This window comes from Hylobates moloch, unplaced genomic scaffold (assembly GCF_009828535.3).
Source record: "Hylobates moloch isolate HMO894 unplaced genomic scaffold, HMol_V3 SCAFFOLD_11, whole genome shotgun sequence".
Lineage (NCBI taxonomy): Eukaryota > Metazoa > Chordata > Mammalia > Primates > Hylobatidae > Hylobates > Hylobates moloch.
In genome coordinates, this window is record NW_026652286.1 from 83,161,760 (window position 1) to 83,179,258 (window position 17,499).

The 17,499-nt window shown below is 39.6% G+C and overlaps 1 protein-coding gene and 1 long non-coding RNA gene across 2 annotated transcripts in view; one reads left to right on the plus strand and one right to left on the minus strand.

The window, feature by feature from the left end:
• Nucleotides 1-1,666: 1,666 nt before the first annotated feature.
• Nucleotides 1,667-17,499, minus strand: part of ARHGAP20 (Rho GTPase activating protein 20) — a 47,562-nt gene continuing 31,729 nt past the window's right edge. The window contains exons 9-12 of the mRNA XM_032167331.2: nt 8,969-9,078; nt 6,477-6,666; nt 5,251-5,365; nt 1,667-4,153 (exon numbers count right to left, since the gene is read on the minus strand). Of these exons, the coding sequence (XP_032023222.1) occupies nt 2,298-4,153; nt 5,251-5,365; nt 6,477-6,666; nt 8,969-9,078 (2,271 nt within the window). The 3' untranslated portion in view covers nt 1,667-2,297. The remainder of the gene's footprint in view (nt 4,154-5,250; nt 5,366-6,476; nt 6,667-8,968; nt 9,079-17,499) is intronic.
• On the plus strand, nt 5,728-17,455 carry LOC131384595 (uncharacterized). The gene is made up of 3 exons (XR_009215600.1): nt 5,728-5,898; nt 7,372-7,479; nt 16,952-17,455. It is a non-coding gene; the product is annotated as an uncharacterized LOC131384595 (long non-coding RNA).

Below are 17,499 nucleotides of genomic sequence, written 5' to 3' on the forward strand. Positions count from 1 at the left end.
GAGTATCTAAGGGAACACAGATAGTAGGAATGGTTATTAAAAAACCTCAGCAACTATTTTCTTCTATGCTTCAAAGTGGGTGATTTTTTACCTGCTAATATGAAAAAAAAAAAAAAGGCAATTTCTTCCAGAAAGACACTCCAAGCCATAAGAGCTTCATTCACATCTTGCAGTTCTGACAGTAGTACGCCCTAAGGGAAAGGGGAGTCCCTGCTGACTTTATATATTGTACCAAAAAAAGATGCATATGGACACTTAGGAGTCTTAATATGTGGGACTGGTTAGTTATAAAGTGAAATCGACTTCACATCTGTGACTCAGATGGCCAGTGTCACGAAGTAGCTCTTTGGATACAGAGTTCTAAGAGATCACTGTAATGGTTAGCGTAAACAGGGCCATGTCCCCAAGAGGTAGGTAGCACCTATAGCTAATACTGAAATAACTTCTTCTATCTTAGAGAAAACATTTTTTTCCCCTATACATGAAAATGCAAACTTTAGAACAAAAAAGATAGAACATTTGATATGACCATTTTCTGGTGATTAATAAGACAAATAATCTGGAATAAGCTAGCTTGTGAGAGAAAGATCCATCTAATGGTGAACTGAAGAGAATAAATGGGCTCAGAGCAACTTCTTATAGGTAAGTACTTAATGCGAAAGAAGATGCACATCATTTTTAGTGCCATCCCTGCATACTAGTTGGCAAGGCCTGATAATCTATTCCTAGGTGACGAGATGTACTGCTGTAACCTTTAAGTCAAGAAAGCGGAGAAAGTTCCATGGATATAAAATAAACCAGTGGGATATAAGCCATGAAACATTTGGGGCAAAAATATGGAACAACGTCTGGAAGTGAAACCAAAGCAAATGGCTGTCTGAGAAGGCCTGGTAGCCACTTTGTTGGGTATTCTATTGTGGGACTCCTTATAACCTGCCAACCTCAATATTGCTCTCTCAATTGCCAAACTATAAAAATCAGAAAAGGGATGATTTATAAGTATGTTTTTTTTCTGGCTGACTGTAATCTAAGAGGCAGGACCGTGCAGAAACATTTCAGCAAAGTGATGCCATGGTTTGATCACATGTTAACAGCATTCGTGTAACTGAGAAAGGACAGTTGTTGTGGTCTTTTCCTCTACATTGAGAGTGAATGCTGTCACGAGGTCACCTTCTAAATAGAAAAAGTTGCATTTCTGAAGAATGCTCCTAGTCAGAGACACCTTTGAAAAGGGTACTGAAATGAGCAGCCATTTTCATCTTTCTCCTCACAACTCTGTTTCCTGAAGCCTTGCAAAGCACTTCAACATGAATGAAAAAACAAATCGACAAATACGGCCAACAAAACTGATATCATGAGGCCGGGCGCGGTGGCTCATGCTTGTAATCCCAGCACTTTGGGAGGCCGAGGCGGGCGGATCACGAGGTCAGGAGATCGAGACCACGGTGAAACCCCGTCTCTACTAAAAATACAAAAAATTAGCCGGGCGTGGTGGCGGGCGCCTGTAGTCCCAGCTACTCGGAGAGGCTGAGGCAGGAGAATGGCGTGAACCCGGGAGGCGGAGCTTGCAGTGAGCCGAGATCGCGCCACTGCACTCCAGCCTGGGCGACAGAGCAAGACTCCGTCTCAAAAAAAAAAAAAAAAAAAACAAAACGGATATCATGGTACCCATGGCTTTTGAGTCACTCTGTTTTTCTCCACTCTAGCTGTAGCAACGGGCTGGTTCATGGAATGATTCTGTAAGGACACGTGATTAGTAAGATCCCACAAAAATGGCCACTGGCTTAGATTTAGGGAAAGATTTTACATGATGTTCTTCATTACTGGACACACTTAATGTTTGCTTAGTGGCATTTTCCTTGCCTACTTATTAAAAACATTCCATGGAATGTAGATGGTTTCTCTGTACCCTTCCCCTCTCTCCTCAGGCCCCTATTCCTCATTCCTGATATCTTGGTCTTCTCAGGACATCAATCTCACAGACTGTTCCCATAAGTGGTTCCTCTACAGAAGATGCTTTCTCTAGCTCTCAGTTAGTATCTCTAAAACCACATGACAGGACCAATCCTAACCTTCAATAAGAAAAAGCCTCCCAAACACTTAGGTGACAAAATTTTTAGCATAAAGTATTTGTCAAGTAGTCTCAATAAAGAGAATTATTTCGTTGTCCTAAGTATTAGCAATGATAATCCTTATGCTACCTCTCCCAGGTATCTTATACAAAGGGGTCATAATAATTATTGTCTATTATTATTAACCCAGTTTCTGTTCTTGTGGACATCAGATTCTTATTATGGTTAAGTGTCTTTGGTTAAATACCTGTCCTCAATGTCGCAGACCAGTGTAGGCCCTGACTCTGGGCTGGTCACATCCTCTAGAGTCCAAGAGCTGGCTGAGGCTCTTTCCCAAGGCAGAGAACCAGAAGAGCTCTGACTACCAGGCTCTATTTCCTCATGTGACTTCATGCACAGCTTAAGTCTGCTCTCCACCAGGCTGAATGGAGAGCTACAGTGTCTCTCTGAGTCCTGGAAGGGAGAAGAACTACACCTTTGGGCTGACTGCACAGGGGCCAGTCCTTCAGCTGCCCTTAAGGGCAAGTCTTTTTGTTCCTCTTGCAGTGAGCTGGCTTCTGGAACACCAGAAGCATGTGGGGATGGCTCTAAGGGTCCTTTCGGAGAAGCTATTTTCTTTTCCTCTGGTCTGGCTGCCTTTGCTTTCTTTTTGAGGGACCAGTTTTTCAAACTGGCCACACCATTTCTCAACCATGTGCTGGGATGAAGAGTTACAGAATGCATTTGTGAATGCCACTCCATGGTGTCCTTCTTTGTATAGGCTGGGCGGCTGCAAGCCTGCCCTGATGAGGGACCGGGCATTCCAGAAACATGGCTGGCATTGCTAAAGTCAGGAGAAAGCTCTTCCTGTTTTCTCTGAGCCTGAAAAGTGCAATCTATTGGAGAGGAAGTCTCAGTGGGTGTAAACACGGAGTGTTCAGAAATCTGAGAAAAAGCACTGTCTTGGGAGCTTACTGATGAGCCGGATGGGGAAGTGCCTGGGGAGGATAAGCTGGAATAGCTGGTCCTTGGGCAAAGGTTTAATCTTGGGGGTAAAACCTTCTCAGTGTTTTGGTTTGTGGCACTACTCTTGCCCACCTCAATCCCCATGACTAAACTCTGATTAATAAGCTTCTGCCCCTCCATTTGCAAAGACTTATGCCGTTTGAGATAATCCTCCTCTCCATGCAAGAGACCAGCTTCACAGCTGGTTTTATGCTGTTTCTTTGAATAAATTCCCCTGAGATAGGTCAGCTTGCGGTTCTGGTCTTCTATGTTGGGCTCTGAGCAGCGCCGATGTGTCCTTGGACCCTTGAGGGCATCTGCTGTGTGTGGTGGGGAGTATCCAGATGTAACCACATCAAAGGGCTGGTTCTTGGAATGATTCTGTGAGGACATAGGACTATAAGACGCCACAGAAATGGCCACTGGCTTGGACTTAGGGAAAAGTTTCACATGACTTCCTTCACTGCCAGACAAGCTTTTCTTCTTAGTGTTTTGAGTAGCGGCATTTTTCTTGCTGACATCAGTGCCTGTGACTAAACTCTGTTTAAAGCATGTCTTTCCCTCTTCCTGGAGGGGTTGATTCTGCTTCAGATAGTCTTCATCTTTTTGAGAAAGAATTTCATCACAGCTGGACTTGCGTAGCTTTTTCTGATAAAACTCCCTGAGGTAGGAAAGCTTTGAATCCAGATAGTCGATGCTGGGCTCTGAGCAACGCCGGTGTCGCCTTAGGCTTTTTGCAGCATTTGCTGCAGCTGTGGACAGGTAGCTGGGTGTGCACATGGCAGAAGGGGCCCTGGCATGATCCCGCAATGGGATCTTTGTGTACACTAAAATGTTCACCGGCTTGGATTCAAGAGGCCATTTCATTTGAGCATCTTCATCTTTAGAATGGGCCAAGTCAAAGTCGCTTAGGGTTAAAAGGCCTTCCACCTCGGGCTGGTCAAGATCATAGTCACTGAGGGTTAAGACAGAGTCCATGCTTCTGCTCCCTTGGCCAAGTTTCTTTACCAAGTCACTGCATGGTGCATCAACATCCTCATTTAGCTCATTTTCCAAGCTGTCATAGGAGGAGTCATTCAGTTGAAAGCAAGAAATATCTGTCAAAAAAATTAAAGCATGATTAACATATTTACTTACCACAAATATACTCATGCTTCCTTAAGAACAAACTATGGTGCTTAGCTGAATTCTCTTTTCATGTGGAGTGTTTAAATTCCTACTCTCAAGAAAGAATCTTTCACAATCTCAATTGTTAGTGAAGAATAAAAATAAAATTGCTGGGACATAGGAGATTTATCTCAGTTCCTGACGAATGGGCTTTCCTTAAGTAACATTTTCTTAAAGCAAGGAACATGTCATATGACCAAGAAATGGTAAAAAAAAAAAAAAAATGAAGGAATTAATGCCTTCATAGTATAAGTATATCCAGATTCTTAGTAAGACTCTGCCTTCTAACAGATTGCTCGTGTTATACATACTTAACACTAGTCTTGGGGAAACCATTTACTAACTCTAACAATGTCTCTTAATATCCATAACCTTATTTAATCTTTACAACAACCATAAAAGTTAGACATTACTTTTATCCACATTTTAGAGATAAAGACAATGATGTTCAGTGGCATAGAATAGCTAGCCAAAGATAACATATCTAGTACTTGATGGCACAAAGATTCACATTCTGAAGGCAGCTGTATGTCTTCGAATTCAGTGTTCCCCCACCCTCCCAGCCAAATGATGCTAGTTGTTTCAAACTGTTTCATAGCACACTAGAATTCTGAGGTGTCTGAGGGACCAGTACGAGGAAGGAGAGGATGCAAACCAACCAAAAAACAAAAACAAAACACTCATGCCTCCACTACCTCTGGGCTTTCTACACCAGTTTCAACCACAGCAGTTCTGTTATATATATTAGGGTTATTCATAAAGTTAAAAAGCCCATCAAAAAACATCATACCACAGCATGCTGCCACTAACTGATTGAAGGCTGGAACCTAATCTTTATATAGTTCTTAATCCCACTACACTGTTAACATATGCTGACCTATTGGCAGGCCATCTAAGGAAGGATCAAAAAGCCCTGGGCCCCACTGACCTGGATCAGAGGCTCCTTTCACTTCAGTTGCTATAGGCTCCAGGAAAACCCCTATCCCAGCATGTTTACAAACAAAACCAATCCAATTATTCACAATACCTGAGGCATTCTCTCTAGTGTCACATCTCACTGAAACCTCTCTGAAGAGGGAAGTGATTTCTTCTCCAAATATCCTAAGGCAATTCTCAATCAGAAATTGTATAAGCAGGGAAACCTGTAAGAAAAAGGACAAACGAAGTACTACTTTTCATATTACATGTTTATAAATCACATTTCATATATAAATTCTGATTTTTAACAAAAAGCACATGTACCCAGAGAAAAATTCATATCTGCTTTAAAAGTACATTAAACAGTTTTCCCTAAAAAACTATGATACTTTTAAAAGTAGTTTGGGCATAGAAATGTAATCAGTGGACTAAAGTTATTATTTGTAGCCCTGGCTTAATGTTAACATTTTATACCAATGGCTCTGTCTGTAAAATTGGGTAAAGAAATAGATTTTGTTATTAAAATTTATAAAGAATCATTAGACAAAGACTTATGAAAACTATTTCTTGTGTAAAGGGCAGGCTGTCATAAGCTTGGGAAGAGGGCTCATCCGCGAGTGCACTGTGAAGGAGAAAGACACCTAGGAAGAAAACTTGTGTTCCTGACTAGTCTCTACCCAAGCATTTGGCTGACAGGTCTATCCATGTACTGCCAGCTTCTGATAGGCTCCCTAACAAGAGGTGCTTGCCGGGAAAGGTAAGAGTTTATTAGGGAGCTTTGTGACTCCACTGAGAAGTACTGGAAGCTTTCTGAAGTTTCCTTGCCCCAGCAGCTGAGGCCAAGGGGCAGGAGAAATGTTAAGAGAAAAGGGAACTGATATCCCCACACCCCTTATTAACTGTCAGGGACTACAGGAGTGTGATTTCAAGTAACTACTGTATTATCACCGACTCCATTTTATTTTTAGACGAGGACACTGTGGGTCAATGTAACTTTGCCCAAGATTGTACATCTGGCAAGGGGTGGAGCTGAGAATGGAAGCTTAGCTGTCTTAGCTCCAAAGTCCCTTTTTTTTTTTTGTTTAAAAAATCATATCAGCTGCTTTATCACTTTACGGTTTTAGTCATAGTGTTTAGCCTCCTTAAAAGGAAAAGAGAAGTAACCCATCTGCTGTCATTTTCTACTTAACAAATCACTTTCCTATAGTCTACTAGTAAAGTCAAATTTATAAGGAGGTATACTTATTTAAGAAATCATCTTTTAGAATACCCCAAATTTTAGTTTCAAAATGGGGACTTAGTCTCCCAGGGCATAAAAATGAAAAACTTCATTACCTTTTTTGTAAATTCGTTTTCTAGTTCTGGGCTGGAGGAAGTAGGAGGCCAAAGAATACTTGGAGCGACACACACAGCTAAATTAAATGCAGTCATCTGATTGGATGAGGAATGTTGCTCAATGTTGTGTAACACCCCAAAAAGATACCTTAGGAGAACAACATTGGCTCTCGGAAGCTGGTCTAATAGCCTAAAGACAGAAAAGTTACTCTTTAAGCAAGACATTTCATTTAAAAACTTGTAAAGACAAGCAACTCTCACTTTGAATGGGGAAGAGGGCAAATCAAGAACACAGTTCAGATACGCAAGAGTTTCAGTTAACATGGTACCATACAAAGTGAGGACTCCTGTACAGAAAGAAAAAATAGGCATTGGGAATTTATTTTTTGTTTTTGTATATTGTCTTCATATCTCAATGAAAATGTAAAAGAATGCAGAAAAATGTTTCATTAAAAAAAATGCTGCCTGAAATATTTCCCTGAAACTAGCAAATGCAAACTTAGGCCAATCCTGTAACATTTCAGAATATTTTCAACCAAAAACGACAAAAAGCTTTCTGATAAAATTAAACAGCAATTTATAAAATGCTCCTTTATTTCCAAGTAGCAACACAGAAATGCTGTCTCTTGGTAAGAACCCAAACCTTAGCTATCAAGATGTCCAGGTCCATTTTGAGAGCTTATGCTCTGCTCCACCAGCTTCCAAGGTCAATTTTGTCCTAAATTTGTTTCATTGTATCACTTTCACATATAAGTTGCTTATAGTAGATTTTCTCCTGTTCTCATGTTGTAATTGATAAAGAGATTTTTCAATGATCAGTCAGCAAAAATGACTATTATCCAAAAAAGTTACAAATATACTGATATTCATGACTGTTTGTTTTTTTTTTTAATAGAAATCTGCAACCTAGGGAAAAGAAGATAGTCTGACTGCTGCTTGCACAAATAGCAGGGAGGCCTTTCTTCAGTACAATGGACTGACAATGGGCATAGGTTTTGTAAGGGTAAGTTATGAAGGACTTTGAAATAGAACAAAAGATTACTGGGTGTATTCAATGGAAAATAAGGCAACTAGCATAAGCTTTTGGGTTTTCTGCTTCTATGGGGCCCTAATATTTTTCACAATAAGAGCTATTTTACAACTCTGTGTAAGTTGTAACCAACTGATAGCAGTGCATCTAATACTTGTCTAAAGATGTGAAAATTCCTGTCTGGTGGAGACAGAACTGATTTATCTGCACCCCTGCCCTGATAGAAAAGGTCAGTTTTGTTTGTATTTATTTGCAAATTCACTTTAGCATTTCTGATTCATATATATATGTGAATATATAAATGAATATATATATAAATATATATGTGAATATATATGAATATACATGTGAATATATATGAATATATATGTGAATATATATGAATATACATGTGAATATATATATATGTATACATATGATTTAAACTTTGAAATCTCCTTTGAACTGGTTGTAACATCTTACTAGTTCCCGCAAAAACGATTTAAACAAAATATTTCACGTGTTTATATTTGCATGAGTCATAATTTTACCTTTTTCCAAAAAATCCTTTAACAGCTTATAGCACATATAGCAACACAGTTTAGAATTTGATGCTCACTATCTGAATGGTTTACGCCAAACTATAATGGAAGTGGAGGTGGTATTTTGTTAAACGGCCTTGGTTTCTGGTGTCTTCAGCAGCTGCACTATGTTCTACTGGTGAAAGATGTAGATAATTCATATATGAAAGTTGCTTAAGAAAAAAAAAACTGTACTAAACAAGCAAATGCAAGTAAATAATATTGAGATTCTTGAGTATTCACAGAACTAGAAATATTGCTTTTTGTTAAGGGACATTTCTTTCCTACTCTCTTATAATGCAGGAAACGTCCAGGAATGGGGTAGTGAGTTCTACCAGCAATTTCCCTTTGCATGAGTAGAGACAGTACATCCTTTGTGATCAGATGTCCTTTGCAACTCTGCTTTTCCTTTCCTCTTTTCAAGGACTTAACTGTGTCTTTGCTGTGCTTCCACCACACTCTCCAAATCTCTCTTCTAGCATTGATTGTACTGCATTCTAATTCTTGATTTTTCCATCTACCTTACCAGACTGAGTTCTGTGAGAAGACAGAATAGGTCATTTTCTCTGTATGACTTCAGTTGGTGAATGCAATATATGATGAGTCGTCTGGTTAACTATTTACAAAAATTAAGATCATAAACTGAAGACTGGGCATATAGTATTAGCTAGTGGACTAATGGATTTCAGCTCCTATCAGATTCAGTATATGGAAGGTGTACAATGTTCAAGTATTACAATGTTTAACTATAAGATTAAGGAGGAAAACAATGACAAACTAGCATAAATCTATTTTTAAACTGGTCTACATGGATATGACTTTGATAGCTGTCATTATTTTAATAAATAATCTTATAAAATATTTTTAAAGTATTTTTGAGACGACCAAATTAGAATAATTACCTTTGAACAGTATTTATTTTCTCTTCATCATTTCCTTGATCCATTACAGAGACCCAGTGATCATAGAGATCGGATGAAAAAATACTTCCTGGAATATTTCGCAGAAAATCCTTAAATAGATGGAAAAACAAATATTTCAAATCATTATCCTCATGCCAAATATGTATTAGAGAAAGCAGAAGACATTTTGTTGAAAAGTTCCCTTACGTACTCTCTTCTGTGAACTACACAGAGCTCTACACCAACTCTACATTGACTTGGGGACACAGAAACATGTACTTTGATTTTTTTTTTATTGTACTTTAAGTTTTAGGGTACATGTGCACAATGTGCAGGTTTGTTACATATGTATCCATGTGCCATGTTGGTGTGCTGCACCCATTAACTCGTCATTTAGCATTAGGTATATCTCCTAATGCTATCCCTCCCAACTCCCCCCACCCACAGCAGTCCCCAGGGTGTGATGTTCCCCTTCCTGTGTCCATGTGTTCTCATTGTTCAATTCCCACCTATGAGTGAGAACATGCGGTGTTTGGTTTTTTGTCCTTGTGATAGTTTACTGAGAATGATGATTTCCAGTTTCATCCATGTCCCTACAAAGGACATGAACTCATCATTTTTTATGGCTGCATAGTATTCCATGGTGTATATGTGCCACATTTTCTTAATCCAGCCTGTCGTTGTTGGACATTTGGGATGGTTCCAAGTCTTTGCTATTGTGAATAGTGCAGCAATAAACATACATGTGCATGTGTCTTTATAGCAGCATGATTTATAGTCCTTTGGGTATATACCCAGTAATGGGATGGCTGGGTCAAATGGTATTTCTAGTTCTACATCCCTGAGGAATCGCCACACTGACTTCCACAATGGTTGAACTAGTTTATAGTCCCATCAAGAGTATAAAAGTGTTCCTATTTCTCCACATCCTCTCCAGCACCTGTTGTTTCCTGACTTTTTAATGATGGCCATTCTAACTGGTGTGAGATGGTATCTCATTGTGGTTTTGATTTGCATTTCTCTGATGGCCAGTGATGATGAGCATTTTTTCATGTGTTTTTTGGCTGCATAAATGTCTTCTTTTGAGAAGTGTCTGTTCATATCCTTTGCCCACTTTTTGATGGGGTTGTTTTTTTCTTGTAAATTTGTTTGAGTTCATTGTAGATTCTGGATATTAGCCCTTTGTCAGATGAGTAGGTTGCAAAAATTTTCTCCCATTCTGTAGGTTGCCTGTTCATTCTGATGGTAGTTTCTTTTGCTGTGCAGAAGCTCTTCAGTTTAATTAGATCCCATTTGTCAATTTTGGCTTTTGTTGCCATTGCTTTTGGTGTTTTAGACATGAAGTCCTTGCCCATGCCTATGTCCTGAATGGTAATGCCTAGGTTTTCTTCTAGGGTTTTTATGGTTTTAGGTCTAACATGTAAGTCTTTAATCCATCTTGAATTAATTTTTGTATAAGGTGTAAGGAAGGGATCCAGTTTCAGCTTTCTACATATGGCTAGCCAGTTTTCCCAGTACCATTTATTAAATAGGGACTCCTTTCCCCATTTCTTGTTTTTGTCAGGTTTGTCAAAGATCAGATAGTTGTAGATATGTGGCATTATTTCTGAGGGCTCTGTTCTGTTCCATTGATCTGTATGTCTGTTTTGGTACCAGTACCATGCTGTTTTGGTTACTGTAGCCTTGTAGTATAGTTTGAAGTCAGGTAGTGTGATGCCTCCTGCTTTGTTCTTTTGGGTGAGGATTGACTTGCGATGCGGGCTCTTTTTTGGTTCCATATGAACTTCAAAGTAGTTTTTTCCAATTCTATGAAGAAAGTCATTGGTAGCTTGATGGGGATGGCATTGAATCTATAAATTACCTTGGGCAGTATGGCCATTTTCATGATATTGATTCTTCCAACCCATGAGCATGGAATGTTCTTCCATTTGTTTGTATCTTCTTTTATTTCATTGGGCAGTGGTTTGTAGCTCTCCTTGAAGAGGTCCTTCACATCCCTTGTAAGTTGGATTCCTAAGTATTTTATTCTCTTTGAAGCAATTGGAGTTCACTCATGATTTGGCTCTCTGTTTGTCTATTATTGGTGTATAAGAATGCTTGTGATTTTGTATCCTGAGACTTTGCTGAATTTGCTTATCAGCTTAAGGAGATTTTGGGCTGAGACAATGGGGTTTTCTAGATATACAATCATGTCATCTGCAAACAAGGACAATTTGACTTCCCCTTTTCTTAATTGAATACCCTTTCCTTCTCCTGCCTAATTGCCCTGGCCAGAACTTCCAACACTATGTTGAATAGGAGTGGTGAGAGAGGGCATCCCTGTCTTGTGCCAGTTTTCAAAGGGAATGCTTCCAGTTTTTGCCCATTCAGTATGATATTGGCTGTGGGTTTGTCACAGATAGCTCTTACTATTTTGAGATACGTTCCATCAATACCTAATTTATTGAGAGTTTTTAGCATGAAGGGTTGGTGAATTTTGTCAAAGGCCTTTTCTACATCTACTGAGATAATCATGTGGTTTTTGTCTTTGGTTCTGTTTATATGCTGGATTACATTTATTGATTTGCATATGTTGAACCAGCCTTGCATCCCAGGGATGAAGCCCACTTGATCATGGTGGATAAGCTTTTTGATGTGCTGCTGGATTCGGTTTGCTAGTATTTTATTAAGGATTTTTGCATCAATGTTCATCAAGGATATTGGTCTAAAATTCTCTTTTTTGGTTGTGTCTCTGCCAGGCTTTGGTATCAGAATGATGCTGGCCTCATAAAATGAGTTAGGGAGGATTCCCTCTTTTTCTATTGATTGGAATAGTTTCAGAAGGAGTGGTACCAGTTCCTCCTTGTACCTCTGGTAGAATTCAGCTGTGAATCCATCTGGTCCTGGACTCTTTTTGGTTGGTAAGCTATTGATTATTGCCACAATTTCAGAGCCTGTTATTGGTCTATTCAGAGATTCAACTTCTTCCTGGTTTAGTCTTGGGAGGGTGTATGTGTTGAGGAATTTATCCATTTCTTCTAGATTTTCTAGTTTATTTGCATAGGGGTGTTTGTTGTATTCTCTGATGGTAGTTTGTATTTCTGTGGGATCAGTGGTGATATCCCCTTTATCATTTTTTATTGCATCTATTTGATTCTTCTCTCTTTTCTTATTAGTCTTGCTAGTGGTCTTTCAATTTTGTTGATGTTTTCAAAAAACCAGCTCCTGGATTCATTAATTTTTTGAAGGGTTTTTTGTGTCTCTATTTCCTTCAGTTTTGCTCTGATCTTAGTTATTTCATGCCTTCTGCTAGCTTTTGAATGTGTTTGCTCTTGCTTTTCTAGTTCTTTTAATTGTGATGTTAGGGTGTCAATTTTGGATATTTCCTGCTTTCTCTTGTGGGCATTTAGTGCTATAAATTTCCCTCTACACACTGCTTTGAATGTGTTCCGGAGATTCTGGTATGTTGTGTCTTTGTTCTCGTTGGTTTCAAAGAACATCTTTATTTCTGCCTTCATTTTGTTATGTACCCAATAGTCATTCAGGAGCAGGTTGTTCAGATTCCATGTAGTTGAGCAGTTTTGAGTGAGTTTCTTAATCCTGAGTTCTAGTTTGATTGCACTGTGGTCTGAGAGACAGTTTGTTATAATTTCTGTTCTTTTACATTTGCTGAGGAGAGCTTTACTTCCAACTATATGATCAATTTTGGAATAGGTGTGGTGTGGTGCTGAAAAAAATGTATATTCTGTTGATTTGGGGTGGAGAGTTCTGTAGATGTCTATTAGGTCTGCTTGTTGCAGAGCTGAGTTCAATTCCTGGGTATCCTTGTTAACTTTCTGTCTCGTTGATCTGTCTAATGTTGACAGTGGGGTGTTAAAGTCTCCCATTATTATTGTGTGGGAGTCTAAGTCTCTTTGTAGGTCACTCAGGACTTGCTTTATGAATCTGGGTGCTCCTGTATTGGGTGCATATGTATTTAGGATAGTTAGCTCTTGTTGTTGAATTGATCCCTTTACCATTATGTAATGGCCTTCTTTGTCTCTTTTGATCTTTGTTGGTTTAAAGTCTGTTTTGTCAGAGACTAGGATTGCAACTCCTGCCTTTTTTTGTTTTCCATTTGCTTGGTAGATCTTCCTCCATGCTTTTATTTTGAGCCTGTGTGTGTCTCTGCACGTGAAATGGGTTTCCTGAATATAGCACACTGATGGGTCTTGACTCTATCCAATTTGCCAGTCTGTGTCTTTTAATTGGAGCATTTAGTCCATTTACATTTAAAGTTAATATTGTTATGTGTGAATTTGATCCTGTCATTATTATATTAGCTGGTTATTTTGCTTGTTACTTCATGCAGTTTCTTCCTAGCCTTGATGGTCTTTACAATTTGGTATGATTTTCCAGTGGCTGGTACTGGTTGTTCCTTTCCATGTTTAGTGCTTCCTTCAGGAGCTCTTTTAGGGCAGGCCTGGTGGTGACAAAATCTCTCAGCATTTGCTTGTCTGTAAAGTATTTTATTTCTCCTTCACTTATGAAGCTTAGTTTGGCTGGATATGAAATTCTGGTTGAAAATTCTTTTCTTTAAGAATGTTGAATATTGGCCCCCACTCTCTTCTGGCTTGTAGAGTTTCTGCCGAGAGATCCACTGTTAGTCTGATGGGCTTCCCTTTGTGGGTAACCCGACCTTTCTCTCTGGCTACTCTTAACATTTTTTCCTTCATTTCCAGTTTGGTGAATCTGACAATTATGTGTCTTGGAGTTGCTCTTCTTGAGGAGTATCTTTGTGGCATTCTCTGTATTTCCTGAATTTGAATGTTCGCCTGCCTTCCTAGATTATATTGGGGAAGTTCTCCTGGATAATATCCTGCAGAGTGTTTTCCAACTTGGTTCCATTCTCCCCATCACTTTCAGGTACACCAATCAGACACAGATTTGGTCTTTTCACATAGTCCCATATTTCTTGGAGGCTTTGTTTGGTTCTTTTTATTCTTTTTTCTCTAGACTTCCCTTCTCACTGCATTTCATTCATTTCATCTTCCATCGCTGATACCCTTTCTTCCAGTTGATCGCATTGGCTCCTGAGGCTTCTGCATTCTTCATGTAGTTCTCGAGCCTTGGCTTTCAGCTCCAGCAGCTCCTTTAAGTACTTCTCTGTATTGGTTATTCTAGTTATACATTCGTCTAATTCTTTTTCAAAGTTTTAACTTCTTTGCTTTTGGCTTGAATTTCCTCCTGTAGCTCAGAGTAGTTTGATCGTCTGAAGCCTTCTTCTCTCAACTTGTCAAAGTAATTCTCCGTCCAGCTTTGTTCCATTGTTGGTGAGGAACTGCGTTCCTTTGGAGGAGGAGAGGCACTCTGATTTTTATAGTTTCTAGTTTTTCTGCTCTGTTTGTTCCCCATCTTTGTGGTTTTATCTACTTTTGATCTTTGATGATGGTGATGTACAGATGGGTTTTTGGTGTGGATGTCCTTTCTGTTTGTTAGTTTTCCTTCTAACAGACAGGACCCTCAGCTGCAGGTCTGTTTGAGTTTGCTAGAGGTCCACTCCAGACCCTGTTTGCCTGGGTGTCAGCAGCAGTGGCTGCAGAACAGCAGAGTTTTCATGAACCGCGAATGCTGCTGCCTGATCATTCCTCTGGAAGTTTTGTCTCAGAGGAGTACCCGGCCGTGTGAGGTGTCAGTCTGCCCCTACTAGGGGGTGCCTCCCAGTTAGGCTGCTCAGGCACTTGAGGCAGTCTGCCCGTTCTCAGATCTCCAGCTGTGTGCTGAGAGAACCACTACTCTCTTCAAAGCTGTCAGATGGGACATTTAAGTCTGCAGAGGTTACTGCTGTCTTTTTGTTTGTCTGTGCCCTGTCCCTAGAGGTGGAGCCTACAGAGGCAGGCAGGCCTCCTTGAGCTGTGGTGGGCTCCACCCAGTTCGAGCTTCCTGGCTGCTTTGTTTACCTAAGCAAGCCTGGGCAATGGCGGGCGCCCCTCCCCCAGCCTCGCTGCTGCCTTGCAGTTTAATCTCAGACTGCTGTGCTAGCAATCAGTGAGACTCCATGGGCACAGGACCCTCTGAGCCAGGTGCGGGATATAATCTCCTGGTGTGCCGTTTTTTAAGCCCGTCGGAAAAGCGCAGTATTAGGGTGGGAGTGACCTGATTTTCCAGGTGCCATCTGTCACCCCTTTCTTTGACTCGGAAAGGGAACTCCCTGACCCCTTGTGCTTCCCGAGTGAGGCAATGCCTTGCCCTGCTTCGGCTTGTGCACGGTGCGCTTCACCCAATGTCCTGCACCCACTGTCTGGCACTCCCTAGTGAGATGAACCCGGTACCTCAGATGGAAATGCAGAAATCACCCGTCTTCTGTGTTGCTCACGCTGGGAGCTGTAGACCGGAGCTGTTCCTATTCCTGTACTTTGATTTTCTTATAGCAAAAATCATTGGTATAACTGGAGTCTTCATTATGGTGGGAAAATAAAGGACAACTCATTTGGCTGGAACTTACTGTTTGCATATATTTTAGTGTACTAGTATGACACGACAAGGTCTGGCAGTAAACCATCCTAAATTCCTTTTCCCTTGTCCCTTAGATGGCTAGTTCAAGGAAATGTACCAAGGTATAGCTGAGGTTCATTGGCTGGTAGTCATTCATTGAATCATTCTATATGCATTTATTCATATGTGCCAAGCACTATTTAAGTTGCTAGGGATAGAGAAATGAATAAAACTGTCTCTCTTATCTTAGAACTTTATATTCCAGTGGTATTAGTGCACAATTGCATCGTGAGGTACTTAAGATTTCTCCCTGTATTCCCTGTAGAAAGGCTCTCATATATTTGGGGAGAGAGAACATTTCAGGTGATGGCTGGGTTCTAGGAACTTAGGCAGCACACCCATGCCTGATGTACGCTAAATAACATGTCCACAGGATATTTATCCTTTTCTAGGAGACTCTATTCTGCTGAGACCACTAGCAGGGCTGAGTGTGGTAAGGCTGAACTATGACACAAACAGGATATGACCAAGGACATTTGTTGTTTAGCTTTTGTTGTAAAGCTTAAAAATAACAAAATTTGGTTCTTGTCCTGGTCCTACAGAGTTGATTGTAGGCCAACTGTCTCTCTTGCTTTTGGTACAGCATTACCAAGGTCAAGCTTGCAGTCTGATCTCCACCTTAGTAAACTTTAGGCAGAGTAAACTCAATATTGTGTTTAAGCTCCATACCCATGGTTGGCTACCCTCTTGCAATTTCCTGCTTACAACATGAAGACAGGTGAAAGTCTGCAGTTGGGCAATTTTAACTCTTGCTAAACCAAATCAGTAATTTTATCTATGTGCCTTATTAGAGGCAACACACAACTTGTTACTTAGATATCACATTTATAACAGTAATATAGAAGCTGTGATAACTTATTGTTACAATTAGCTGATTATGTGGGCATCTTTCCCACTCGCTTATGAGCTCCTCCAGGGTAGGGACAGACCCTTACCTTCTTTGTACATGTCAATGCCAAGCACAGTCCTAGCCATAGTAGAGGTCATTAGTGAACTGCTGCTATATTGCATATGGCCAAATATTAATGGGAGCCACGAGAAGGCCAATCAACTGTAACTGAGATTTTAAGATAATTTGAAAAGCCTCTTTGTAGTCATGTCACTTTATTACTATCCTTTTTTTTAAGAATGTTTAACAAGAAGGAAGACTGACTAATTCAGTCTTCTTCTAGCAGAAATGTACCTGCATGCTTGTGATTCAGGTATATCATTACAAAAGTTACCTCTTTTTGGGTCAAGTGATTGAATTTTCATAATTTCAAACTAATTTTAGCTGCTGTACCCACTTTAGAAGTTAGATTTAGAAGAGGCAAAATCTGTTATTTCAAAATGTGGTCGGGACAATAGCTCTCTTTTTAAATCTCAGTGGAAAAAATACTTATGATCTGTCTTGAAGAAAAACATCATTAACATCTTAAACCTACACTTGAAAGATAATAACTCGTAACATCTCAATGAACTCTCCCACAGCTGGAATAACAAGTTACGAAATACAACCATCATCACAGCTGAGAAGGATGTGAGAGCCAATTCTGCACTGCAATCACCAGCTCACAGCACTTAGTTGAATGTCTCCTCTCCTCCAAAACCAGAGCCAAGGCCATCAGCAGAACCCCCAAAGTCATTTGAGATGAGATACTGCAGGATTAAATATGAACTTTTCCTCAAAGGTTTGATGGATCAAAGTTATAGTATCTTCAGCAATTTTCATCCAATTATAGTTTGAAGAGTTAAGCTATAACTTAAACTAAACTTATATTTAAGCAAAACCAGCATAAGTGAAAAAAAAGTACCACTTCAAAACAGATTTAAAAACAAGAAATAAAAGCTTAAAAACTTTTGCTAAAAATTATCTTCCAAATATTCCATTTGGAAGAAAAGGGGGTAAAACATACAATAAAATGTTAATTACTTGGAACACATTTAACCAGACTTTTCAATCATTTGGATCATTTTTTGTCTTTTGGTTATTTTTGAACAAATATTTCTGCAATTTGAAACATAATTTAACTCTTCCA